The sequence below is a fragment of the Misgurnus anguillicaudatus genome, chromosome 4 (assembly GCF_027580225.2).
Source record: "Misgurnus anguillicaudatus chromosome 4, ASM2758022v2, whole genome shotgun sequence".
In the NCBI taxonomy this organism is placed as follows: Eukaryota; Metazoa; Chordata; class Actinopteri; order Cypriniformes; family Cobitidae; genus Misgurnus; species Misgurnus anguillicaudatus.
This window is the reverse complement of record NC_073340.2, coordinates 9775142-9796535: the sequence shown is the minus strand read 5'-3', so window position 1 is coordinate 9796535 and position 21394 is coordinate 9775142. Positions and strand designations below refer to the sequence as shown.

General features: G+C 43.6%; 1 protein-coding gene and 16 non-coding genes across 19 annotated transcripts; all 17 read left to right on the top strand.

The window, feature by feature from the left end:
• The first annotated feature begins 190 nt into the window (after positions 1 to 190).
• trnal-uag (transfer RNA leucine (anticodon UAG)) lies at positions 191 to 272 on the top strand. Its single transcript has one exon. It is a non-coding gene; the product is annotated as a tRNA-Leu (tRNA).
• A 413-nt stretch (positions 273 to 685) lies between these two features.
• Positions 686 to 767, top strand: trnal-uag (transfer RNA leucine (anticodon UAG)). The gene has a single exon. It is a non-coding gene; the product is annotated as a tRNA-Leu (tRNA).
• A 641-nt stretch (positions 768 to 1408) lies between these two features.
• On the top strand, positions 1409 to 1490 carry trnal-aag (transfer RNA leucine (anticodon AAG)). Its single transcript has one exon. It is a non-coding gene; the product is annotated as a tRNA-Leu (tRNA).
• Positions 1491 to 1845: 355 nt separating this feature from the next.
• Positions 1846 to 1927, top strand: trnal-uag (transfer RNA leucine (anticodon UAG)). Its single transcript has one exon. It is a non-coding gene; the product is annotated as a tRNA-Leu (tRNA).
• Positions 1928 to 2498: 571 nt separating this feature from the next.
• Positions 2499 to 2580, top strand: trnal-uag (transfer RNA leucine (anticodon UAG)). Its single transcript has one exon. It is a non-coding gene; the product is annotated as a tRNA-Leu (tRNA).
• Positions 2581 to 2993: 413 nt separating this feature from the next.
• On the top strand, positions 2994 to 3075 carry trnal-aag (transfer RNA leucine (anticodon AAG)). The gene has a single exon. It is a non-coding gene; the product is annotated as a tRNA-Leu (tRNA).
• An 882-nt stretch (positions 3076 to 3957) lies between these two features.
• trnal-aag (transfer RNA leucine (anticodon AAG)) lies at positions 3958 to 4039 on the top strand. The gene has a single exon. It is a non-coding gene; the product is annotated as a tRNA-Leu (tRNA).
• A 390-nt stretch (positions 4040 to 4429) lies between these two features.
• On the top strand, positions 4430 to 4508 carry trnal-uag (transfer RNA leucine (anticodon UAG)). Its single transcript has one exon. It is a non-coding gene; the product is annotated as a tRNA-Leu (tRNA).
• Positions 4509 to 4896: 388 nt separating this feature from the next.
• On the top strand, positions 4897 to 4978 carry trnal-aag (transfer RNA leucine (anticodon AAG)). The gene has a single exon. It is a non-coding gene; the product is annotated as a tRNA-Leu (tRNA).
• A 390-nt stretch (positions 4979 to 5368) lies between these two features.
• Positions 5369 to 5450, top strand: trnal-uag (transfer RNA leucine (anticodon UAG)). Its single transcript has one exon. It is a non-coding gene; the product is annotated as a tRNA-Leu (tRNA).
• Positions 5451 to 5863: 413 nt separating this feature from the next.
• Positions 5864 to 5945, top strand: trnal-aag (transfer RNA leucine (anticodon AAG)). Its single transcript has one exon. It is a non-coding gene; the product is annotated as a tRNA-Leu (tRNA).
• Positions 5946 to 6300: 355 nt separating this feature from the next.
• trnal-aag (transfer RNA leucine (anticodon AAG)) lies at positions 6301 to 6379 on the top strand. The gene has a single exon. It is a non-coding gene; the product is annotated as a tRNA-Leu (tRNA).
• A 397-nt stretch (positions 6380 to 6776) lies between these two features.
• trnal-uag (transfer RNA leucine (anticodon UAG)) lies at positions 6777 to 6858 on the top strand. The gene has a single exon. It is a non-coding gene; the product is annotated as a tRNA-Leu (tRNA).
• Positions 6859 to 10325: 3467 nt separating this feature from the next.
• On the top strand, positions 10326 to 10407 carry trnal-uag (transfer RNA leucine (anticodon UAG)). The gene has a single exon. It is a non-coding gene; the product is annotated as a tRNA-Leu (tRNA).
• Positions 10408 to 10820: 413 nt separating this feature from the next.
• trnal-aag (transfer RNA leucine (anticodon AAG)) lies at positions 10821 to 10901 on the top strand. Its single transcript has one exon. It is a non-coding gene; the product is annotated as a tRNA-Leu (tRNA).
• Positions 10902 to 11291: 390 nt separating this feature from the next.
• On the top strand, positions 11292 to 11373 carry trnal-uag (transfer RNA leucine (anticodon UAG)). The gene has a single exon. It is a non-coding gene; the product is annotated as a tRNA-Leu (tRNA).
• A 4644-nt stretch (positions 11374 to 16017) lies between these two features.
• Positions 16018 to 19967, top strand: LOC129421266 (solute carrier family 2, facilitated glucose transporter member 11). Of its 3 annotated transcripts, none has more exons than XM_055176680.2 (2): positions 16018 to 17604; positions 17743 to 19967. In XM_055176680.2, the coding sequence occupies exons 1-2, from the start codon at positions 16572 to 16574 to the stop codon at positions 18102 to 18104; spliced, it is 1395 nt and encodes a 464-aa protein (XP_055032655.2). In that variant the 5' UTR covers positions 16018 to 16571; the 3' UTR covers positions 18105 to 19967. The 3 variants fall into 3 exon arrangements, with proteins under 3 accessions (XP_055032655.2, XP_055032656.2, XP_055032654.2); XM_055176681.2 differs by having other exon boundaries at positions 16019 to 16469; positions 16578 to 19967; XM_055176679.2 differs by having other exon boundaries at positions 16019 to 19967.
• The last annotated feature ends 1427 nt before the right edge of the window (positions 19968 to 21394 follow it).

The following is a 21394-nucleotide window of genomic DNA, read 5'->3' as shown; positions in this document are numbered from 1 at the left end:
TTCATTTGTTGTGTCAGATGTAATTTCTAAACGATAGAACTCTGTAGGATTTGGGATCTCCAGGAGCATGACTCAGCACAGCAGGACCTCAAAGACGATTCTCTCCTGCCGACGAGGTCCTCGAAATCATCTGAGGCTGTCCGTTGAGCTGCACCCACACCGAAACCCACCAGAGAGCTCTTTTCCAAGAGGTAGCGTGGCCGAGCGGTCCAAGGCGCTGGATTTAGGCTCCAGTCTCTCCGGGGGCGTGGGTTCGAATCCCACCGCTGCCAGCAGTTGTTTTAAAGAGGCTCTATTGCCAGCAGTCAGCCAGGCCGGATGGATACGCGCTTTGGAAGTCTCACATGGACCGTTTCTCAATCGGAAGGCTTCAGGCTCCGGGGGGTCGCGTTTGTAGGCTCCGTACGTTATAAAGACTCTTATTTTAGAATACTAACAAATATCAAGTTGACTATTATTCTTGGTTAATCGTAAATTGCTGTAATATGCTTGTGACTTGCGAATGTAATGTTCAGTTGCAGTCAGCCAGGCCAGATGGATACGCGCTTTGGAAGTCTCACATGGACCGTTTCTCAATCGGAAGGCTGAAGCCTCCGGGGGTTCAGTTAACTTGAATGAAGCTGGCTTGACGCTCGATGCAGCCTGCATATGCGAGCTCCAGACAACCAAAGCAAGCCCTTTAAGTGGTAGCGTGGCCGAGCGGTCTAAGGCGCTGGATTAAGGCTCCAGTCTCTTCGGGGGCGTGGGTTCGAATCCCACCGCTGCCAGGAGAAGTTTTAAAGAGGCTCAATTGCCAGCAGTCGGGCACTGTGTCAGAGATTTCTGTAAGAGTATTGGGAGAATAAAGTGGTTTTGGCATGCAAGAACATCCCAGGTGTTAATTGTTTTGTCAGAAGCGCTTCCTTTAGATTTCTGTGGGAGCTTTGGGAATCTCACCTAATTTTCGATTTCAAGCAAACCCCATGGCTTCATTTGTTGTGTCAGATGTAATTTCTAAACGATAGAACTCTGTAGGATGTTTTAAAGAGGCTCTATTGCCAGCAGTCAGCCAGGCCAGATGGATACGCGCTTTGGAAGTCTCACGTGGACTGTTTCTCAATCGGGGGGGTCGCGTTTGTAGGCTGCGTACGTTATAAAGACTCTTATTTTAGAATACTAACAAATATCAAGTTGACTATTATTCTTGGTTAATCGTAAATTGCTGTAATATGCTTGTGACTTGCGAATGTAATGTTCAGTTGCAGTCAGCCAGGCCAGATGGATACGCGCTTTGGAAGTCTCACGTGGACCGTTTCTCAATCGGAAGGCTGAAGCCTCCGGGGGTTCAGTTAACTTGAATGAAGCTGGCTTGACGCTCGATGCAGCCTGCATATGCGAGCTCCGGACAACCAAAGCAAGCCCTTTAAGTGGTAGCGTGGCCGAGCGGTCTAAGGCGCTGGATTAAGGCTCCAGTCTCTTCGGGGGCGTGGGTTCGAATCCCACCGCTGCCAGGAGAAGTTTTAAAGAGGCTCAATTGCCAGCAGTCGGGCACTGTATCAGAGATTTCTGTAAGAGTATTGGGAGAATAAAGTGGTTTTGGCATGCAAGAACATCCCAGGTGTTAATTGTTTTGTCAGAATCTCACCTAATTTTCTATTTAAAGCAAACAACATGGCTTCATTTGTTGTGTCAGATGTAATTTCTAAACGATAGAACTCTGTAGGATTTGGGATCTCCAGGAGCATGACTCAGCACAGCAGGACCTCAAAGACGATTCTCTCCTGCCGACGAGGTCCTCGAAATCATCTGAGGCTGTCCGTTGAGCTGCACCCACACCGAAACCCACCAGAGAGCTCTTTTCCAAGAGGTAGCGTGGCCGAGCGGTCCAAGGTGCTGGATTTAGGCTCCAGTCTCTCCGGGGGCGTGGGTTCGAATCCCACCGCTGCCAGCAGTTGTTTTAAAGAGGCTCTATTGCCAGCAGTCAGCCAGGCCGGATGGATACGCGCTTTGAAAGTCTCACATGAACCGTTTCTCAATCGGAAGGCTTCAGGCTCCGGGGGGTCGCGTTTGTAGGCTGCGTACGTTATAAAGACTCTTATTTTAGAATACTAACAAATATCAAGTTGACTATTATTCTTGGTTAATCGTAAATTGCTGTAATATGCTTGTGACTTGCGAATGTAATGTTCAGTTGCAGTCGGGCACTGTATCAGAGATTTCTGTAAGAGTATTGGGAGAATAAAGTGGTTTTGGCATGCAAGAACATCCCAGGTGTTAATTGTTTTGTCAGAATCTCACCTAATTTTCGATTTCAAGCAAACCCCATGGCCTCATCCGCTGTGCCAGATGTAATTTCCAAACGATAGAACTCTGTAGGATTTGGGATCTCCAGGAGCACGACCCAGCACAGCAGGACCCCAAAGACGATTCTCTCCTGCCGACGAGGTCCTCGAAATCATCTGAGGCTGTCCGTTGAGCTGCACCAACACCGAAACCCACCAGAGAGCTCTTTTCCAAGAGGTAGCGTGGCCGAGCGGTCCAAGGCGCTGGATTTAGGCTCCAGTCTCTCCGGGGGCGTGGGTTCGAATCCCACCGCTGCCAGCAGTTGTTTTAAAGAGGCTCTATTGCCAGCAGTCAGCCAGGCCGGATGGATACGCGCTTTGAAAGTCTCACATGAACCGTTTCTCAATCGGAAGGCTTCAGGCTCCGGGGGGTCGCGTTTGTAGGCTCCGTACGTTATAAAGACTCTTATTTTAGAATACTAACAAATATCAAGTTGACTATTATTCTTGGTTAATCGTAAATTGCTGTAATATGCTTGTGACTTGCGAATGTAATGTTCAGTTGCAGTCAGCCAGGCCAGATGGATACGCGCTTTGGAAGTCTCACGTGGACCGTTTCTCAATCGGAAGGCTGAAGCCTCCGGGGGTTCAGTTAACTTGAATGAAGCTGGCTTGACGCTCGATGCAGCCTGCATATGCGAGCTCCGGACAACCAAAGCAAGCCCTTTAAGTGGTAGCGTGGCCGAGCGGTCTAAGGCGCTGGATTAAGGCTCCAGTCTCTTCGGGGGCGTGGGTTCGAATCCCACCGCTGCCAGGAGAAGTTTTAAAGAGGCTCAATTGCCAGCAGTCGGGCACTGTATCAGAGATTTCTGTAAGAGTATTGGGAGAATAAAGTGGTTTTGGCATGCAAGAACATCCCAGGTGTTAATTGTTTTGTCAGAAGCGCTTGCTTTAGATTTCTGTGGGAGCTTTGGTAATCTCACCTAATTTTCGATTTCAAGCAAACCCCATGGCTTCATTTGTTGTGTCAGATGTAATTTCTACACGATAGAACTCTGTAGGATTTGGGATCTCCAGGAGCATGACTCGCCACAGCAGGACCTCAAAGACGATTCTCTCCTGCCGACGAGGTCTTCGTAATCATCTGAGGCTGTCCGTTGAGTTGCACCCACACCGAAACCCACCAGAGAGCTCTTTTCCGAGAGGTAGCGTGGCCGAATCCAAGGCGCTGGATTTAGGCTCCAGTCTCTCCTGGGGCGTGGGTCGGAATCCCACCGCTGCCAGCAGTTGTTTTAAAGAGGCTCTATTGCCAGCAGTCAGCCAGGCCGGATGGATACGCGCTTTGAAAGTCTCACATGAACCGTTTCTCAATCGGAAGGCTTCAGGCTCCGGGGGGTCGCGTTTGTAGGCTCCGTACGTTATAAAGACTATTATTTTAGAATACTAACAAATATCAAGTTGACTATTATTCTTGGTTAATCGTAAATTGCTGTAATATGCTTGTGACTTGCGAATGTAATGTTCAGTTGCAGTCAGCCAGGCCAGATGGATACGCGCTTTGGAAGTCTCACGTGGACCGTTTCTCAATCGGAAGGCTGAAGCCTCCGGGGGTTCAGTTAACTTGAATGAAGCTGGCTTGACGCTCGATGCAGCCTGCATATGCGAGCTCCGGACAACCAAAGCAAGCCCTTTAAGTGGTAGCGTGGCCGAGCGGTCTAAGGCGCTGGATTAAGGCTCCAGTCTCTTCGGGGGCGTGGGTTCGAATCCCACCGCTGCCAGGAGAAGTTTTAAAGAGGCTCAATTGCCAGCAGTCGGGCACTGCACCAGAGACCTCTGCAAGAGCACTGGGAGAAAAAAGCGGCCCCGGCATGCAAGAACATCCCAGGTGTTAATTGTTTTGTCAGAAGCGCTTCCTTTAGATTTCTGTGGGAGCTTTGGGAATCTCACCTAATTTTCGATTTCAAGCAAACCCCATGGCTTCATTTGTTGTGTCAGATGTAATTTCTAAACGATAGAACTCTGTAGGATTTGGGATCTCCAGGAGCATGACTCAGCACAGCAGGACCTCAAAGACGATTCTCTCCTGCCGACGAGGTCCTCGAAATCATCTGAGGCTGTCCGTTGAGCTGCACCCACACCGAAACCCACCAGAGAGCTCTTTTCCAAGAGGTAGCGTGGCCGAATCCAAGGCGCTGGATTTAGGCTCCAGTCTCTCCGGGGGCGTGGGTTCGAATCCCACCGCTGCCAGCAGTTGTTTTAAAGAGGCTCTATTGCCAGCAGTCAGCCAGGCCGGATGGATACGCGCTTTGGAAGTCTCACGTGGACTGTTTCTCAATCGGGGGGGTCGCGTTTGTAGGCTGCGTACGTTATAAAGACTCTTATTTTAGAATACTAACAAATATCAAGTTGACTATTATTCTTGGTTAATCGTAAATTGCTGTAATATGCTTGTGACTTGCGAATGTAATGTTCAGTTGCAGTCAGCCAGGCCAGATGGATACGCGCTTTGGAAGTCTCACATGGACCATTTCTCAATCGGAAGGCTGAAGCCTCCGGGGGTTCAGTTAACTTGAATGAAGCTGGCTTGACGCTCGATGCAGCCTGCATATGCGAGCTCCGGACAACCAAAGCAAGTGGTAGCGTGGCCGAGCGGTCTAAGGCGCTGGATTAAGGCTCCAGTCTCTTCGGGGGCGTGGGTTCGAATCCCACCGCTGCCAGGAGAAGTTTTAAAGAGGCTCAATTGCCAGCAGTCGGGCACTGTATCAGAGATTTCTGTAAGAGTATTGGGAGAATAAAGTGGTTTTGGCATGCAAGAACATCCCAGGTGTTAATTGTTTTGTCAGAAGCGCTTCCTTTAGATTTCTGTGGGAGCTTTGGGAATCTCACCTAATTTTCGATTTCAAGCAAACCCCATGGCTTCATTTGTTGTGTCAGATGTAATTTCTAAACGATAGAACTCTGTAGGATTTGGGATCTCCAGGAGCATGACTCAGCACAGCAGGACCTCAAAGACGATTCTCTCCTGCCGACGAGGTCCTCGAAATCATCTGAGGCTGTCCGTTGAGCTGCACCCACACCGAAACCCACCAGAGAGCTCTTTTCCAAGAGGTAGCGTGGCCGAGCGGTCCAAGGCGCTGGATTTAGGCTCCAGTCTCTCCGGGGGCGTGGGTTCGAATCCCACCGCTGCCAGCAGTTGTTTTAAAGAGGCTCTATTGCCAGCAGTCAGCCAGGCCGGATGGATACGCGCTTTGAAAGTCTCACATGAACCGTTTCTCAATCGGAAGGCTTCAGGCTCCGGGGGGTCGCGTTTGTAGGCTGCGTACGTTATAAAGACTCTTATTTTAGAATACTAACAAATATCAAGTTGACTATTATTCTTGGTTAATCGTAAATTGCTGTAATATGCTTGTGACTTGCGAATGTAATGTTCAGTTGCAGTCAGCCAGGCCAGATGGATACGCGCTTTGGAAGTCTCACGTGGACCGTTTCTCAATCGGAAGGCTGAAGCCTCCGGGGGTTCAGTTAACTTGAATGAAGCTGGCTTGACGCTCGATGCAGCCTGCATATGCGAGCTCCGGACAACCAAAGCAAGCCCTTTAAGTGGTAGCGTGGCCGAGCGGTCTAAGGCGCTGGATTAAGGCTCCAGTCTCTTCGGGGGCGTGGGTTCGAATCCCACCGCTGCCAGGAGAAGTTTTAAAGAGGCTCAATTGCCAGCAGTCGGGCACTGTATCAGAGATTTCTGTAAGAGTATTGGGAGAATAAAGTGGTTTTGGCATGCAAGAACATCCCAGGTGTTAATTGTTTTGTCAGAATCTCACCTAATTTTCGATTTCAAGCAAACCCCATGGCCTCATCCGCTGTGCCAGATGTAATTTCCAAACGATAGAACTCTGTAGGATTTGGGATCTCCAGGAGCACGACCCAGCACAGCAGGACCCCAAAGACGATTCTCTCCTGCCGACGAGGTCCTCGAAATCATCTGAGGCTGTCCGTTGAGCTGCACCCACACCGAAAACCACCAGAGAGCTCTTTTCCGAGAGGTAGCGTGGCCGAATCCAAGGCGCTGGATTTAGGCTCCAGTCTCTACGGGGGCGTGGGTTCGAATCCCACCGCTGCCAGCAGTTGTTTTAAAGAGGCTCTATTGCCAGCAGTCAGCCAGGCCGGATGGATACGCGCTTTGGAAGTCTCACGTGGACTGTTTCTCAATCGGGGGGGTCGCGTTTGTAGGCTGCGTACGTTATAAAGACTCTTATTTTAGAATACTAACAAATATCAAGTTGACTATTATTCTTGGTTAATCGTAAATTGCTGTAATATGCTTGTGACTTGCGAATGTAATGTTCAGTTGCAGTCAGCCAGGCCAGATGGATACGCGCTTTGGAAGTCTCACGTGGACCGTTTCTCAATCGGAAGGCTGAAGCCTCCGGGGGTTCAGTTAACTTGAATGAAGCTGGCTTGACGCTCGATGCAGCCTGCATATGCGAGCTCCGGACAACCAAAGCAAGCCCTTTAAGTGGTAGCGTGGCCGAGCGGTCTAAGGCGCTGGATTAAGGCTCCAGTCTCTTCGGGGGCGTGGGTTCGAATCCCACCGCTGCCAGGAGAAGTTTTAAAGAGGCTCAATTGCCAGCAGTCGGGCACTGTATCAGAGATTTCTGTAAGAGTATTGGGAGAATAAAGTGGTTTTGGCATGCAAGAACATCCCAGGTGTTAATTGTTTTGTCAGAAGCGCTTCCTTTAGATTTCTGTGGGAGCTTTGGGAATCTCACCTAATTTTCGATTTCAAGCAAACCCCATGGCTTCATTTGTTGTGTCAGATGTAATTTCTAAACGATAGAACTCTGTAGGATTTGGGATCTCCAGGAGCATGACTCAGCACAGCAGGACCTCAAAGACGATTCTCTCCTGCCCTGGACAGAGTATGAATGACCACAGGACTTCTCTCCAGCACCTGAATGGACATGACGTTGACATATCCCACAAGGACAGAGATAACACCACGCAGCCACAACAACCACTGCTCATGGACACAATCTCAGCTGAGTCCTGCCCACAGAGCTCACCACAGTCAGACTGTGTCAGATTAGAACGGCTCCAAGATTCAGCACCCAAGGACGACTTAATGGAAAACAGCCAGGGAAACCAGGACAACATATCACAGCCTCCGGTCACATCAGAACAACAGGACTCCTCACTAGATATGTCATTCCTCTCTCCAGCATCCCCGCTTTTGACCTTCTCTGAAAAAATGGAGGAACTGGTTTATGCTGGAACTAAACTATCCCACTCTATTGCTGCAAGCCCCCAGATTTCAACCAGAAAACGGCAAGCCCCAAAACCACCAAAGCCAGTGGGCCCAGTTCCCCCTCCTCGTCCTGTGAGAGCTCTTCGGTCTCTGACACAACGCCAAGGCACACACCCTCCTCCATCTACTGTAGGTGAACCAAAAACAACTGATAACGGCTCTCAGTGATGTGTGTCGGGTTCCTGCTATCAAAATACTAATACTTTTATCAAATGTTTACAAAAGCAGGAACTCAGTGTGCCTATATCTTTCTCTATTTCTGTTTTAGTACATGATAGAAAGCGTAAGGCTAGATCAAATCGTGTGGTAAATCAATCTAATCTGCTGCCTGTGACTTGTCAAACTAAGATCTCTGTTAGGGAAAAAAATTGTACTGTTAAGTTAGCACTTTTAAATATCTGTTCACTTAAAAACAAATCACTTCTAGTCAGCGACTTAATAGCCACAAACAACCTTGATTTTATGTTTCTAAATGAAACATGGCTAGAAGAAAGCTACAGTGCAACAGTCCTTAATGAAACAGCCCCTCCTAACTTTACTTATATGAGTTTCTGCAGAACGGCTAGGAGGGGTGGCGGTCTAGCTGCTCTTTTTAAAGATGTCTATCAATGTAAGCAAGTGTCATTTGGGAATTACCCGTCTTTTGAACATCTAGGTATTGTGTTGAAAGGTACCCCACGCATTCTACTGATCATTATTTACAGGCCCCCAAAATACTCTCCAGCATTTGTTGAGGACTTTACAGAACTGTTATCAACGATTTCCTCAGAGTTTGACTGTTTTGCTATGGCTGGAGATTTTAACATTCACATAGATAAGCCAGAAAGCATTATGACAAAAGATGTCACAGCTGTTTTAAATACTTTTGATCTGACTCAACATGTACATGGACCCACACACAATCGTGGACACACTCTAGATTTAATTATCAGTAAGGGTGTAAACATTTCATCAATTGTTATTAAGGATGTAGCACTGTCTGATCATTTCTGTATTTTCTTTGATATATTAATCTTTCCTACTATTGAAACTAGATCTGTGTCTGTCAAAAAGAGATCCTTAAATGAGAACACCAGTGTGCTATTTATGAAGGCTATATCTTTAACACCAAGCATATCTGCAGACTCTGTTGATTTTCTCCTTGATTCCTTTAATTCGAAAATTAAGAGTGCAATCGATGATATTGCTCCTGTAAAAGTTCGGAAGAAGAATGGCAGGCAAAAATCACCTTGGAGAAACTCAACAGAGGTGCAGAATATGAAGAGACAATGCAGAAAAGCTGAGCGCATGTGGCGGAAGACAAAACTTGTAGTCCATTATAATATCTATAAAGACAGCCTTCGTGCTTTCAGTGTGGAACTAGGCAAAGCTAGACAGACCTTCTTTTCAAATATTATAAACAAAAACATAAATAACACACGCACACTTTTTGCTACTATAGAGAGACTAACAACCCCCCCAAGTCGCATTCCAAGTGAAATGCTCTTGGACAGCAAATGTAGTGAGTTTGCTAACTTCTTCTCTGAGAAAATCAATAATATCAGAAAGGTGATCAGCACATCCTTGAGCTGCGCCGGGGTCAGACAAATCAGACCACAACATCAGAAAGTAGTTATGATGTCTGATTTCGAAGCAGTTGATGGTAAAACTTTGGAAGAAACAGTACAGCATCTTAAAACATCAACCTGCGCCCTTGACACACTCCCCACATCTTTTTTCAAAAGTGTCTTTAACTGTTTAGAACCAGATCTCCTAGAAGTGGTAAATTCATCACTTCACTCTGGGACTTTTCCAAAGTCCCTTAAAACTGCAGTTGTTAAGCCCCTCCTGAAAAAGAGCAACCTAGATAACACTGTATTGAGCAACTACAGACCAATCTCAAATCTTCCTTTCATAGGCAAGATCATTGAAAAAGTTGTTTTCAATCAGCTGAACAAATTCCTAATTTCTAATGGTTACTTTGATATTTTTCAATCTGGTTTCAGACCACACCACAGTACAGAGACAGCGCTCATAAAGATAATAAATGATATTCGCCTCAATACAGACACAGGCAAACTATCAGTGCTGGTGCTACTCGATCTCAGTGCTGCTTTTGACACTGTCGATCACAACATACAACTTGAAATGCTGTAAAAATGGGTCTGTCTTTCTGGGGTGGTACTGAAATGTTAAAATTCATACTTAGAAGGTATATGTTATTATTTAAGTATAGTTGGACATAAATATAATTGGACATCCATGACATGCGGAGTCCCGCAAGGCTCAATTCTTGCGCCACTCCTGTTCAACCTGTATATGCTCCCACTAAGCCAAATAATGAGAGAGAACAAAATTGCCTATCACAGTTATGCAGACGACACTCAGATCTACTTAGCTCTATCCCCTAATGACTACAGCCCCATTGACTCCCTGTGCAAATGCATTGATGAAGTTAACAGTTGGATGTGCCAAAACTTTCTTCAGTTAAACAAAGAGAAAACTGAAGTCATTGCATTTGGAAACAAAGATGAAGTTCTCAAGGTGAATGCATACCTTGACGCTAGGGGTCAAACAACTAAAAATCAAGTCAGGAATCTTGGTGTGATTCTGGAGTCTGACCTTAGTTTCAGTAGTCATGTCAAAGCAATAACTAAATCAGCATACTATCATCTCAAAAATATCGCAAGAATTAGAAGCTTTGACGAGGTCCTCGAAATCATCTGAGGCTGTCCGTTGAGCTGCACCCACACCGAAACCCACCAGAGAGCTCTTTTCCAAGAGGTAGCGTGGCCGAGCGGTCCAAGGCGCTGGATTTAGGCTCCAGTCTCTCCGGGGGCGTGGGTTCGAATCCCACCGCTGCCAGCAGTTGTTTTAAAGAGGCTCTATTGCCAGCAGTCAGCCAGGCCGGATGGATACGCGCTTTGGAAGTCTCACATGGACCGTTTCTCAATCGGAAGGCTTCAGGCTCCGGGGGGTCGCGTTTGTAGGCTCCGTACGTTATAAAGACTCTTATTTTAGAATACTAACAAATATCAAGTTGACTATTATTCTTGGTTAATCGTAAATTGCTGTAATATGCTTGTGACTTGCGAATGTAATGTTCAGTTGCAGTCAGCCAGGCCAGATGGATACGCGCTTTGGAAGTCTCACGTGGACCGTTTCTCAATCGGAAGGCTGAAGCCTCCGGGGGTTCAGTTAACTTGAATGAAGCTGGCTTGACGCTCGATGCAGCCTGCATATGCGAGCTCCGGACAACCAAAGCAAGCCCTTTAAGTGGTAGCCTGGCCGAGCGGTCTAAGGCGCTGGATTAAGGCTCCAGTCTCTTCGGGGCGTGGGTTCGAATCCCACCGCTGCCAGGAGAAGTTTTAAAGAGGCTCAATTGCCAGCAGTCGGGCACTGTATCAGAGATTTCTGTAAGAGTATTGGGAGAAAAAAGTGGTTTTGGCATGCAAGAACATCCCAGGTGTTAATTGTTTAGTCAGAAGCGCTTGCTTTAGATTTCTGTGGGAGCTTTGGTAATCTCACCTAATTTTCGATTTCAAGCAAACCCCATGGCTTCATTTGTTGTGTCAGATGTAATTTCTAAACGATAGAACTCTGTAGGATTTGGGATCTCCAGGAGCATGACTCAGCACAGCAGGACCTCAAAGACGATTCTCTCCTGCCGACGAGGTCCTCGAAATCATCTGAGGCTGTCCGTTGAGCTGCACCCACACCGAAACCCACCAGAGAGCTCTTTTCCAAGAGGTAGCGTGGCCGAGCGGTCCAAGGCGCTGGATTTAGGCTCCAGTCTCTTTGGGGGCGTGGGTTCGAATCCCACCGCTGCCAGCAGTTGTTTTAAAGAGGCTCTATTGCCAGCAGTCAGCCAGGCCAGATGGATACACGCTTTGGAAGTCTCACGTGGACTGTTTCTCAATCGGGGGGGTCGCGTTTGTAGGCTGCGTACGTTATAAAGACTCTTATTTTAGAATACTAACAAATATCAAGTTGACTATTATTCTTGGTTAATCGTAAATTGCTGTAATATGCTTGTGACTTGTGAATGTAATGTTCAGTTGCAGTCAGCCAGGCCAGATGGATACGCGCTTTGGATATGTCCTCAGTGTGGGTAGCCAGAGTGCAAGAAACCCAGTTGTGCTCTCCTTGCAGAAGTTGATTTCGAGGACCACGTCGGCAGGAGAAAATCGTCTTTGAGCTCCTGCTGTGCTGAGTCATACTCCTGAAGATCTATCGTTTAGAAAGAACAGTGAGGAAAATAAGTATTTGAATACCCTGCTATTTTGCAAGTTCTCCCACATTGAATCATGGAGGGGTCTGAAATTGTCATCGTAGGTGCATGTCCACTGTGAGAGACATAATCTATAAAAAAAATCCAGAAATCACAATATATGATTTTTGAACTATTATTTGTATGATACAGCTGCAAATAAATATTTGAACACCTGTCTATCAGCTAGAATTCTGACCCTCAAAGATCTGTTAGTCTGCCTTTAAAATGTCCACCTCCACTCCATTTATTATCCTAAATTAGATGCACCTGTTTGACGTCGTTAGCTGCATAAAGACACCTGTCCACCCCATACAATCAGTAAGAATCCAAAGGGCTATGGGGAAATTGCCAAGCAGCTTGGTGAAAAAAGGTCCACTGTTGCCGCAATCATTAGAAGATGGAAGAAGCTAAACATGACTGTCAATCTCCCTCGGACTGGGGCTCCATGCAAGATCTCACCTCGTGGGGTCTCAATGATCCTAAGAAAGGTGAGAAATCAGCCCAGAACTACACGCGAGGAGCTGGTCAATGACCTGAAAAGAGCTGGGACCACCGTTTCCAAGGTTACTGTTGGTAATACACTAAGACGTCATGGTTTGAAATCATGCATGGTACGGAAGGTTCCCCTGCTTAATTCAACACATGTCCAGGCCTGTCTTAAGTTTGCCAATGACCATTTGGATGATCCAGAGGAGTCATGGCAGAAAGTCATGTGGTCAGATGAGACAAAAAAGTAACTTTTGGGTCATAATTCCACTAAATGTGTTTGGAGGAAAAAGAATGATGAGTACCATCCCAAGAACACAATCCCTACTTGGGAGCATGGGAGTGGTAGCATCATGCTTTGGGGGTGTTTTTCTGCACATAGGACAGGGCGACTGCACTGTATTAAGGAGAGGATGACCGGGGCCATGTATTGCAAGATTTTGGGGAACAACCTCCTTTTCTCAGTTAAAGCATTGAAAATGGGTCGAGGCTGGGTCTTCCAACATGACAATGACCCGAAGCACACAGCCAGGATAACCAAGGAGTGGCTCTGTAAGAAGCATATCAAGGTTCTGGCGTGGCCTAGCTAGTCTCCAGACCTAAACCCAATAAAGAATCTTTGAAGTGAGCTCAAACTCTCAGTTTCTCAGCGACAGGCCAGAAACCTGACTGATCTAGAGAAGATCTGTGTGGAAGAGTGGGTCAAAATCCCTCCTGCAGTGTGTGCAAACCTGTTGAAAAACTACAGAAAACGTTTGACCTCTGTAATTGCAAAAAGGCTTCTGTACCAAATATTAACATTGACTTTCTCAGGTGTTCAATACTTATTTGCAGCTGTATCAAACAAATAAATAGTTAAAAAATCATACATTGTGATTTCTGAATTTTTTTAGATTATGTCTCTCACAGTGGATATGCACCTACGATGACAATTTCAGACCCCTCTGTGATTTCTAAGTGGGAGAACTTGCAAAATAGCAGGGTGTCCCAATACTTATTTTCCTCACTGTACATATGACACAACAAATGAAGCCATGGGGTTTGCTTGAAATCGAAAATTAGGTGAGATTTCCAAAGCTCCCACAGAAATCTAAAGGAAGCGCTTCTGACAAACCAATTAACACGTGGGACGTTATTGCATGCCAAAACAACCTTATTCTCCCAATACTCTTACAGAAATCTCTGTTACAGTGCCCGACCGCTGGTGAAGTGGCAAAAAGGCTTAGCTAGAATCTTCATAAGAAAAAATACTCAGGAGACAAAGGTTCCAGGTGCCAAACAAAAATTATTTTATTCGCTCGAGCCAACAAAGTGAGCCAATCCACACCCCTCATAGAGGTCCTCAGTTTTACTGGTGTTTTCGCAGCAACCGCTATGAAAACCAGCCATTTTGTTGATTGTTTTGCTTCTCAACAGGGTGAGCTCTGTGGTGGTCAGGTGGAAAAGTGACGTCAGTGCATACCTTCTATTGAACTTCGACGGTTAATGATGATGTAGAGCGAGAACACAAGGATGCAAGATCACTGAAGAATGCATATTGACCCTTTTACAAGGCACGTGATCGAATAGCCTGCACACGCATCTTGGCAACAGAAGTGGTGTCATTCCCCAGTGGTTAGCAACTTAGAAAGTTTATCAAAAAAGTTTACCAGCATCAAAATATCTGGTTGTTGCGTTTGGTTGCACTAATATAATATACGTATATGCTAACGTCTTCTATCCATTTCGCTATAGTACACGGATTTGGTAGCTGTGATGAAAAAGTTGTTAAAGTCATTTTTTAAATAACTTTCTCTGTCTGTGTTGCTTCGCTGCTGATTCTTGCCATACTTCCGTTGCCAAGATGCGCGCACACACTGCCACGTCATCATTGTGTACAAACAGTAAAAAGGTCTATTGAAAAACAGCCTTTCTTTCTACAGAAAAGCACAAATGGACGAAGCTAAAGATCATATTGATGAGCTGCTCCCTGCACTCTCCGCAGCAATGTCTGACAAATGCTTGCATGTGCAAAGTGTTAGTGTGATTGCAGGATAAGGCTTCAATCTCTTTGGGGGCGTGGGTTCAAATACCACCACTGCCATACATTTTGTGTGCTTTTGACGGATAATTAAGTGCTTGCTTAGACATTACAGAACAGTGTAATTAAAAGTGTGTGTTTAGTGTTACTTTTCAGAAGTTTCATGTACTACACAGGAATTACTGCACAAAACTGGTTATGTGTCATTTACGAGTGAATATTATGTGCAGTGTATTTATTTACTGCAAAAATATTACTCAAAGAAGTATAGACACTTATTTTCAAAGAAGCTGCCTGACGTCATTTACGGAAGTGCTCTGTCTGCTTCTGTTCAGTTACATTTTTTTTTGCCAGGGTTTCAAGATTCAATACAATAAATGAAAATATATAGAGGTATAAAGAATTTGTATATTAAAATATTGCAATGATGAGAAATAAAGGAAGACAATGTGAAGGGTACATAAGGACTTTTAACAAAAACAGTTAATTTTTTGGAAGATGAAAGAGCTTTGATGTATAGTTGGATTTCCTTTTCAAAAATAATAAATAAGGGTTTTAGATAAGAGAATTTATTGCGATGACTATGAAACTTAGCTAGTAACAGTAAAAGATTAATTAAAAAACACTCAATTTGTTTTGTTTTGCTATAGAAACTCAACAATACAACTTTGAACAACAATGAAAAAATTAACAGTAGGTTATGGTTAATATATTTATTTACAGAAATGAATCCAAAATAATAGTCACATTACCAAAAAATATGAAGTGCTTTTTCACTTGGGGCACCACTAGGGGGAGTTGATCACAAATGGCCAGTGTCTAATATAGATAGTTGAATTGGGGTCCGTTTTATTATGCTAGTTTATAAAACATTCCTCTTTCAGATAAATAACGCTACCATTTTGCCTACGTTTTGTTTATAGACAGATTTCATAACAAACATGTGCATAATTAAAAGGGGAGTTCATGTTAATGATCTTTTTGCCCTTTTATTTGTTGGCTTAAGTTAAATAAATTATTTTTCTTAACATGTTTTAAGAAAAACCTTTGCAATTATTTTGTAAAAAGTATAAAATGTTTGGACTGATATCTGGTTGCTTTTACAATGATTTCACCAGCAGGTGGCGCCTATTTTAGGTGTTTCGTATGCAGCTTGACTCCTTAGGGTAAAACGTTATCCTCTTCATGTTAATCTTACGTGTGACAAACTTAAACTAACATAGATTATGTGAGCTGAATTATTTTTTTAGTTATTGAGTTAACATTAAATAATTAAAACACACTTACGTTGCAGTCTGTAAATCTCAAGAGCGAGAATTTCCTAGCAAAGTTGGAAATGCCTTGGGGCATTTCAGATTGAGGCGTTTTAGGTAGGTCTCTGGATCAGAATTGAGAACGAACTTTGTAACCATCTCCATTAAAAAAGAAAACTTGAAATCGTATTAGCTTACCCTCTTAAACGTATACTGGTTGTGATTGGATGAAAGGTGTCGGAGATTATTATCAAGTGTCGTGATCAGCACTGTCTACTGCTGCTTGTACCGCTGCGAGAACTGACCGATGGATGGCATCAAAGTACCGCAAGAACATTTCGATAGCAGTCTCCTCTGTATGATCTCCAATCGCTCTCGCGGGATTTTTATGTTATCTGCCGCTCGGTTGTGACGCCGCGAGACGTCCCTTACGGGACAAAAAATTAGGCTCAAAATACGGGACGTCTCGGCTAATACGGGACAGTTGGCAACCCTACCGACACGACATCTGGGAATTGCACGTGTGTATATTGTAGCCATTCTCCAATTAAACGTTTCGGTAATGGCGCAGATAGTGTAGCCATACTCACACACGGACTTTTATTTTGAAAGAGAGCAGACTGACGTCATCCCCGGAAGTGCTACGTCTGCTGCTGCTGTTCAATGACAGGCCGATGACATTAAAGAGACTACAGCAGGGATTTGCACGTGTGTATATTGTAGCCATTCTCCAATTAAACGTTTCGGTAATGGCGCAGATATTGTAACCATACTCACACGCGGACTTTTATTTTGAAAGAGAGCAGACTAACGTCATCCACGGAAGCGCTACGTCTACTGCTGCTGTTCAATGACAGACCGCTGACATTAAAGAGACTACAGCAGGGATTTGCACGTGTGTATATTGTAGCCATTCTCTATTTAAACGTTTCAGTAATGGCACAGCTATTGAAGTGAGGTTTTTTAAACGTATACGTTTCTGCTTTGCTTTTATAAAATGAAGGAAACTAGTAAAAAGGGAGAAGGATGGACGTTGACTCTTGCACTAACTGTCTGCTCTGCAGCCATTGGTGGCACTTTTCAGTATGGCTACAATATTTCAATCATCAATGCACCCACATCTCACCTGCAGAAGTTCATCAATGAGACGTGTGTGAGAAGATGGGGTACTGCTCTGGGGCCCACTCAGGTGACAGTGATATGGACAGTTATTGTTTCCTCCTTTTCACTCGGAGGACTTTTTGGCTCTCTGCTTGCTGGACCCATGGCTATCCGGTTTGGGCGTAAAGGAGCACTGCTACTAAACAACTGCTTTCTTTTATTAAGTGCAGTCTTTGTGTTGAGCAGCCGCTCAGCTGGATCTTTCGAAATGGTCATCCTTGCTCGTCTGCTGGTGGGTGTCAATGCCGGAGTTAGTATGAATGTCCAGCCCATGTACTTTGGGGAGAGTGCCCCTAAAGACCTCAGAGGGGCTGTCACCTTTTCCTCCGCTGTTTTTACTGCTCTGGGAATCTTGTTGGGTCAGGTAACCGGTCTTACTGAGGTTCTGGGGAGCGAGTCTGTCTGGCCGTATCTACTGGCGAGCAATGCTCTCCCTGGTCTTGTGCAGCTGCTCACCCTGCCCTGGTTTCCAGAAAGCCCACGTTACCTTCTCATCGACAAAGGAGATAGCAAGGCCTGCATCCAAGCCCTGAAGCGCCTTAGAGCCTGCAGCGTTTTTGACTCGGAGATGGAGGAGATCCTTCAAGAGAGGACGGGAACAGGTGAAGTCCGTGCCAAAACTATGTGGGAACTCTTCGCCGACCGAAGCCTTCGCAGGCAGCTCTGCACTGTTATGGCAGCCAGTAGTGCCATGATGCTGTGTGGTAATGATTCCATTTATTTCTATGCATCCTATATCTTTCAGGAAGCTGGCATTCCTTTGGAAAAGATCCAGTATGTGGCCATTGGCACGGGCGCGTGCGAGTTCACCTCCGCCGTGGTGTGTAATTTACTGATAGAGCGTGTCGGACGCAGGTTGCTTCTCGCAGGTGGGTATGCGCTCATGGCTTGCTGGGCGGTGGTCTTCACGGTGGCTCTGTCACTGCAGGGGAAAGTGCCCGGCATGCCTTATCTGAGTATGGTGTGTGTCTTTGCCTACATCTTGAGTTTTGGTATGGGTCCCGCAGGGGTCACGGGGATTCTTCCGGCTGAACTTTTTGACCAAATGGCTCGCCCTGCAGCTTATATGGTTGCCGGCTCTATGATGTGGCTTAATCTCTTCCTTATGGGAATGGCATTCCCTTTTATTGTTAACGGCCTGGGACAGTTCTGCTTCATACCGTTCGGTGGTGTTTGTGTAGCCGGGTGTCTTTTTATTGGTTTTACTTTACCTGAAACCAAGGGGAGGACACTAGCAGAGATCACAAAGGAGTTTGACAAGCGCAATGAGAAAGTGACATCTAATGGATTTTTGAAATGTGGACAGAGAAAACAAAGTCAAAGTCTGACTGATCAAACAGCAGAGTACCTAGAGATCGAAAAGGTTTGACACGTTGTACTACACTTTCTTCAGACACATGATGTTTGACTATGATAGAAACACAAAGGCATTGCTGACAAAGCACTTTCGATGCTTCAATACCTTGTTTTAAGTTAAGGAAGTTTGTGTTACTGCTTAAAACTAAATCTGGTAAAGGGTTCCTATGCACATTTTTAGTAGGACTGTTTATTGACAAAATGTATTGAATTCGAACCCTTGTTGTTCAAAGGCTTAAGTGACCTTAATGATCTATATTTTTATACCTATAGACACATATGTCTTAAGTAAGGTTTAATAAATGAGCTTATCTTTATTTATTTATTTAAATTATATTTCACCATTGTACTTTTACAGGTGCTGCTAGGTAATATAATGTGCATGTTGGGAATTCATGTGGAACTGACATCAGGATCTCTTATTTAACATGCATGTTTTGCTGTGAGTGATTAAAGAAATTCTTTAATCCTAATGCTTACAAAGATGAAAATTGGCATTTGCAATTTGCATTGAAGTATTTTACCTCATTTAGTGATCACATGTTGTTCATTATTTATTCGTAGCAACACCCAAAAAGATAAAATTCTATCTTATATGAGAACTTATTGCATGTTTGCACCAGAAGATGGCACTGTACACCAGCATTCTTTTTGTGTATATTCATTTAAACAAGTTCACAACCTTTGCATGCCATTGCCTTCAGGTGTCAAGAAGAGGGAAATTGTCCTTGCATGGTGCTTTTCCCTTATCTTCAAAGTTTTATGAAGTTGCTGTCATTAAGCGTGTGTGCATGTGTGCACACTACTGTATATTCGCACACTACCGGTCAAAAGTTTAGGGTCACTTACTCATTTCTTTGTAAACTCCCTAAACCGTGGAATAACACAACTGTAATTTTAGGAATTATGTTGTGACTAAAGACAATCCAGAGGAAATTAAAAGGATGTTATATTTTAACTAGGGGTGTGAAGAGACACTTACTCCACAAGACAGATTTTGACACTTTTTAAGAAATCCTCAATGATTAAATATATCCTCAATGCATGAAAAACTGAAATCGCATAAGTTCTTAAAAATCACATTTATAAAAATAAATGTTTTAACTAATCTAGGACTGTCCCTAATATTTTTTTAAGTAATTCATAATGAAGTAATTTGATTATTGTTTGATAATAAAAATAGATCTAAGTGAACAATAACCTTTAAAAATACATGATAATGATAATGCAATAATAATTGGTTCAAATAAAGAATCAAAACCAAGTAAACACATCGTTTTATTAAAGAAAAACATACATGTAAAAACCAGCATTATGATTTATAACAAATGTCTGCAGATGGCGCCATTGGACTCGCGATTGCTTATTTACTTTAATTTTAGATTGAGAAAACGCTTACTTTTGGCAAAACAAATTCATTTAAATCTTTAAAAATTGTCCAATTCTTTACAATAGAAATCTCAATGAGAAATCATGTGACATTTTAATCTCGTGCACGAAATCTCATCACATCCCTAATTCTCTTTAGTTTTTTCTCATGACTAGAATTTGTAAAAATTGTTTATCAAACAGCAACAATAAAATTTTTGACAATTTTTCAAAATGTAAGGATATGCATTTCAAAACATTTGAGTAAAGTAAGCCTTAACTTTTGAGGGGTAAATGTGTGTGTGTAATCAAATGTATTGTCTATATATAAAGCAATTCTTTTTCATTTTATTATTTAATTGTATGATTTTAAATTGTTTCTGGCGTTCTATGGAAAAATCCTGCTGTACTGTATGAATGTCTGTATACTCTGAATACCTCAAACTATTTTAATGTATCAAAAAAAGTTGCAAAATGTATAACATTAAAAGACTGGCGATACCTCATTGCTCCATTCAATGACTGTGTTGTGTGATTTAGTCCCGGTTTCGCAGACGATGCTTAAGACTAGTCTCAGACTAAAATTCATATTTGAGCCGTCAACAGGAAAAACATGTCTTAAATATATCAGTGCCATTGTTATGTCTCAGTATGCACAGTAATGTTTTTCTAAGTCACATTTTTAAAAGCTACTCAAGATTTAATAAAGGTCTAATCCTGGCTTAAAGGGATAGTTCACACAAGAATTAAAATTCTGTCATCATTTACTTAACCTTCTGTTGTTACAAACCCACATAAATGTACCTCATTCACATGTAAAGCGCTTTGAGTACTGAAAAAAGCGCTATATAAATGTAACTAATTAATTTGTTCTGATGAACCAAAAGGAAAATATTTTGAGCAATGTTTGTAATCAAACTGTTTGTGAGCCCCATTCACTTCCATAGTATTCTATTTTCTTACTATGGAAGTGAATGGGGCTCACGAACGGTTTGGCTACAAACATTTCTCAATATCTTTGTTGTGTTCATCAGAACAAAGAAATGGATACAGGTTTGAAACAACATAAGAGAGGGAAAATGGTGACAGAATTTTCATTTTTGGGTGAACTATCACTTTAATCTAAATTTCATCTGTGAAACTGGGCCAATGTGATGTAAGCTGAAATGAGCCTTATACAGAAGATAAACTGATAGTTTGACTATGCTGTTGGCACATTTACACTGAATACTTCATCATCTCACCACAGTATGTTATACTTTAACTGATGTGAGATCTCAGTGAGTTTCTTTTTGCTCTGAGGCAATGATGACTCACAAAATACAAATTATAAATTAAAGGTGCAATGTGGGACTTTTAAAGACATCTAGCAGTGAGATGCTGAATTGCAACAAATTGCATAGTACCACACGATTTGGGTCGGGGTCTACTTATGGCGCTTTTCCATTGCATAGTACCCCATGGTAGTTTGGGTCAGATCAGCTTTTTTTTGTGAGATTTTCCATTGGGTGCAGTACGTAGTACCCGATACTTTTTTGTAGCACCTCGGTTGGTGTTCCAAGCGATCCGAACTGATACCAAACGTGACGCGAAAACAACGTCACAGAGAATCGTCACTACAAGCGTCATCGCTACAATGTAAAGATTAGCTTTACCTTAATGCTAAGCTGGCGCTGTCTCGAGCAAACATGTTGTCATCTGTGCTCTGCTATAAGTTCCCAAACTCCCTTTTGGTGATGAAAAACATCCACAGGTTGAGAACCAGGAACACCATAACGGTTTTTCTGGACTTGCAGTTTGTGGTGGCACATTCGTGATGCAAACGTCCACATATGTGCTTAAATGCAACTTAAATGAGGCTCAGCGGAGCGCGTCGACCGACACCACAGGTGTTTGTACAGAAACTGTCATGTGAGAGGTAGTGATAATTGTGAT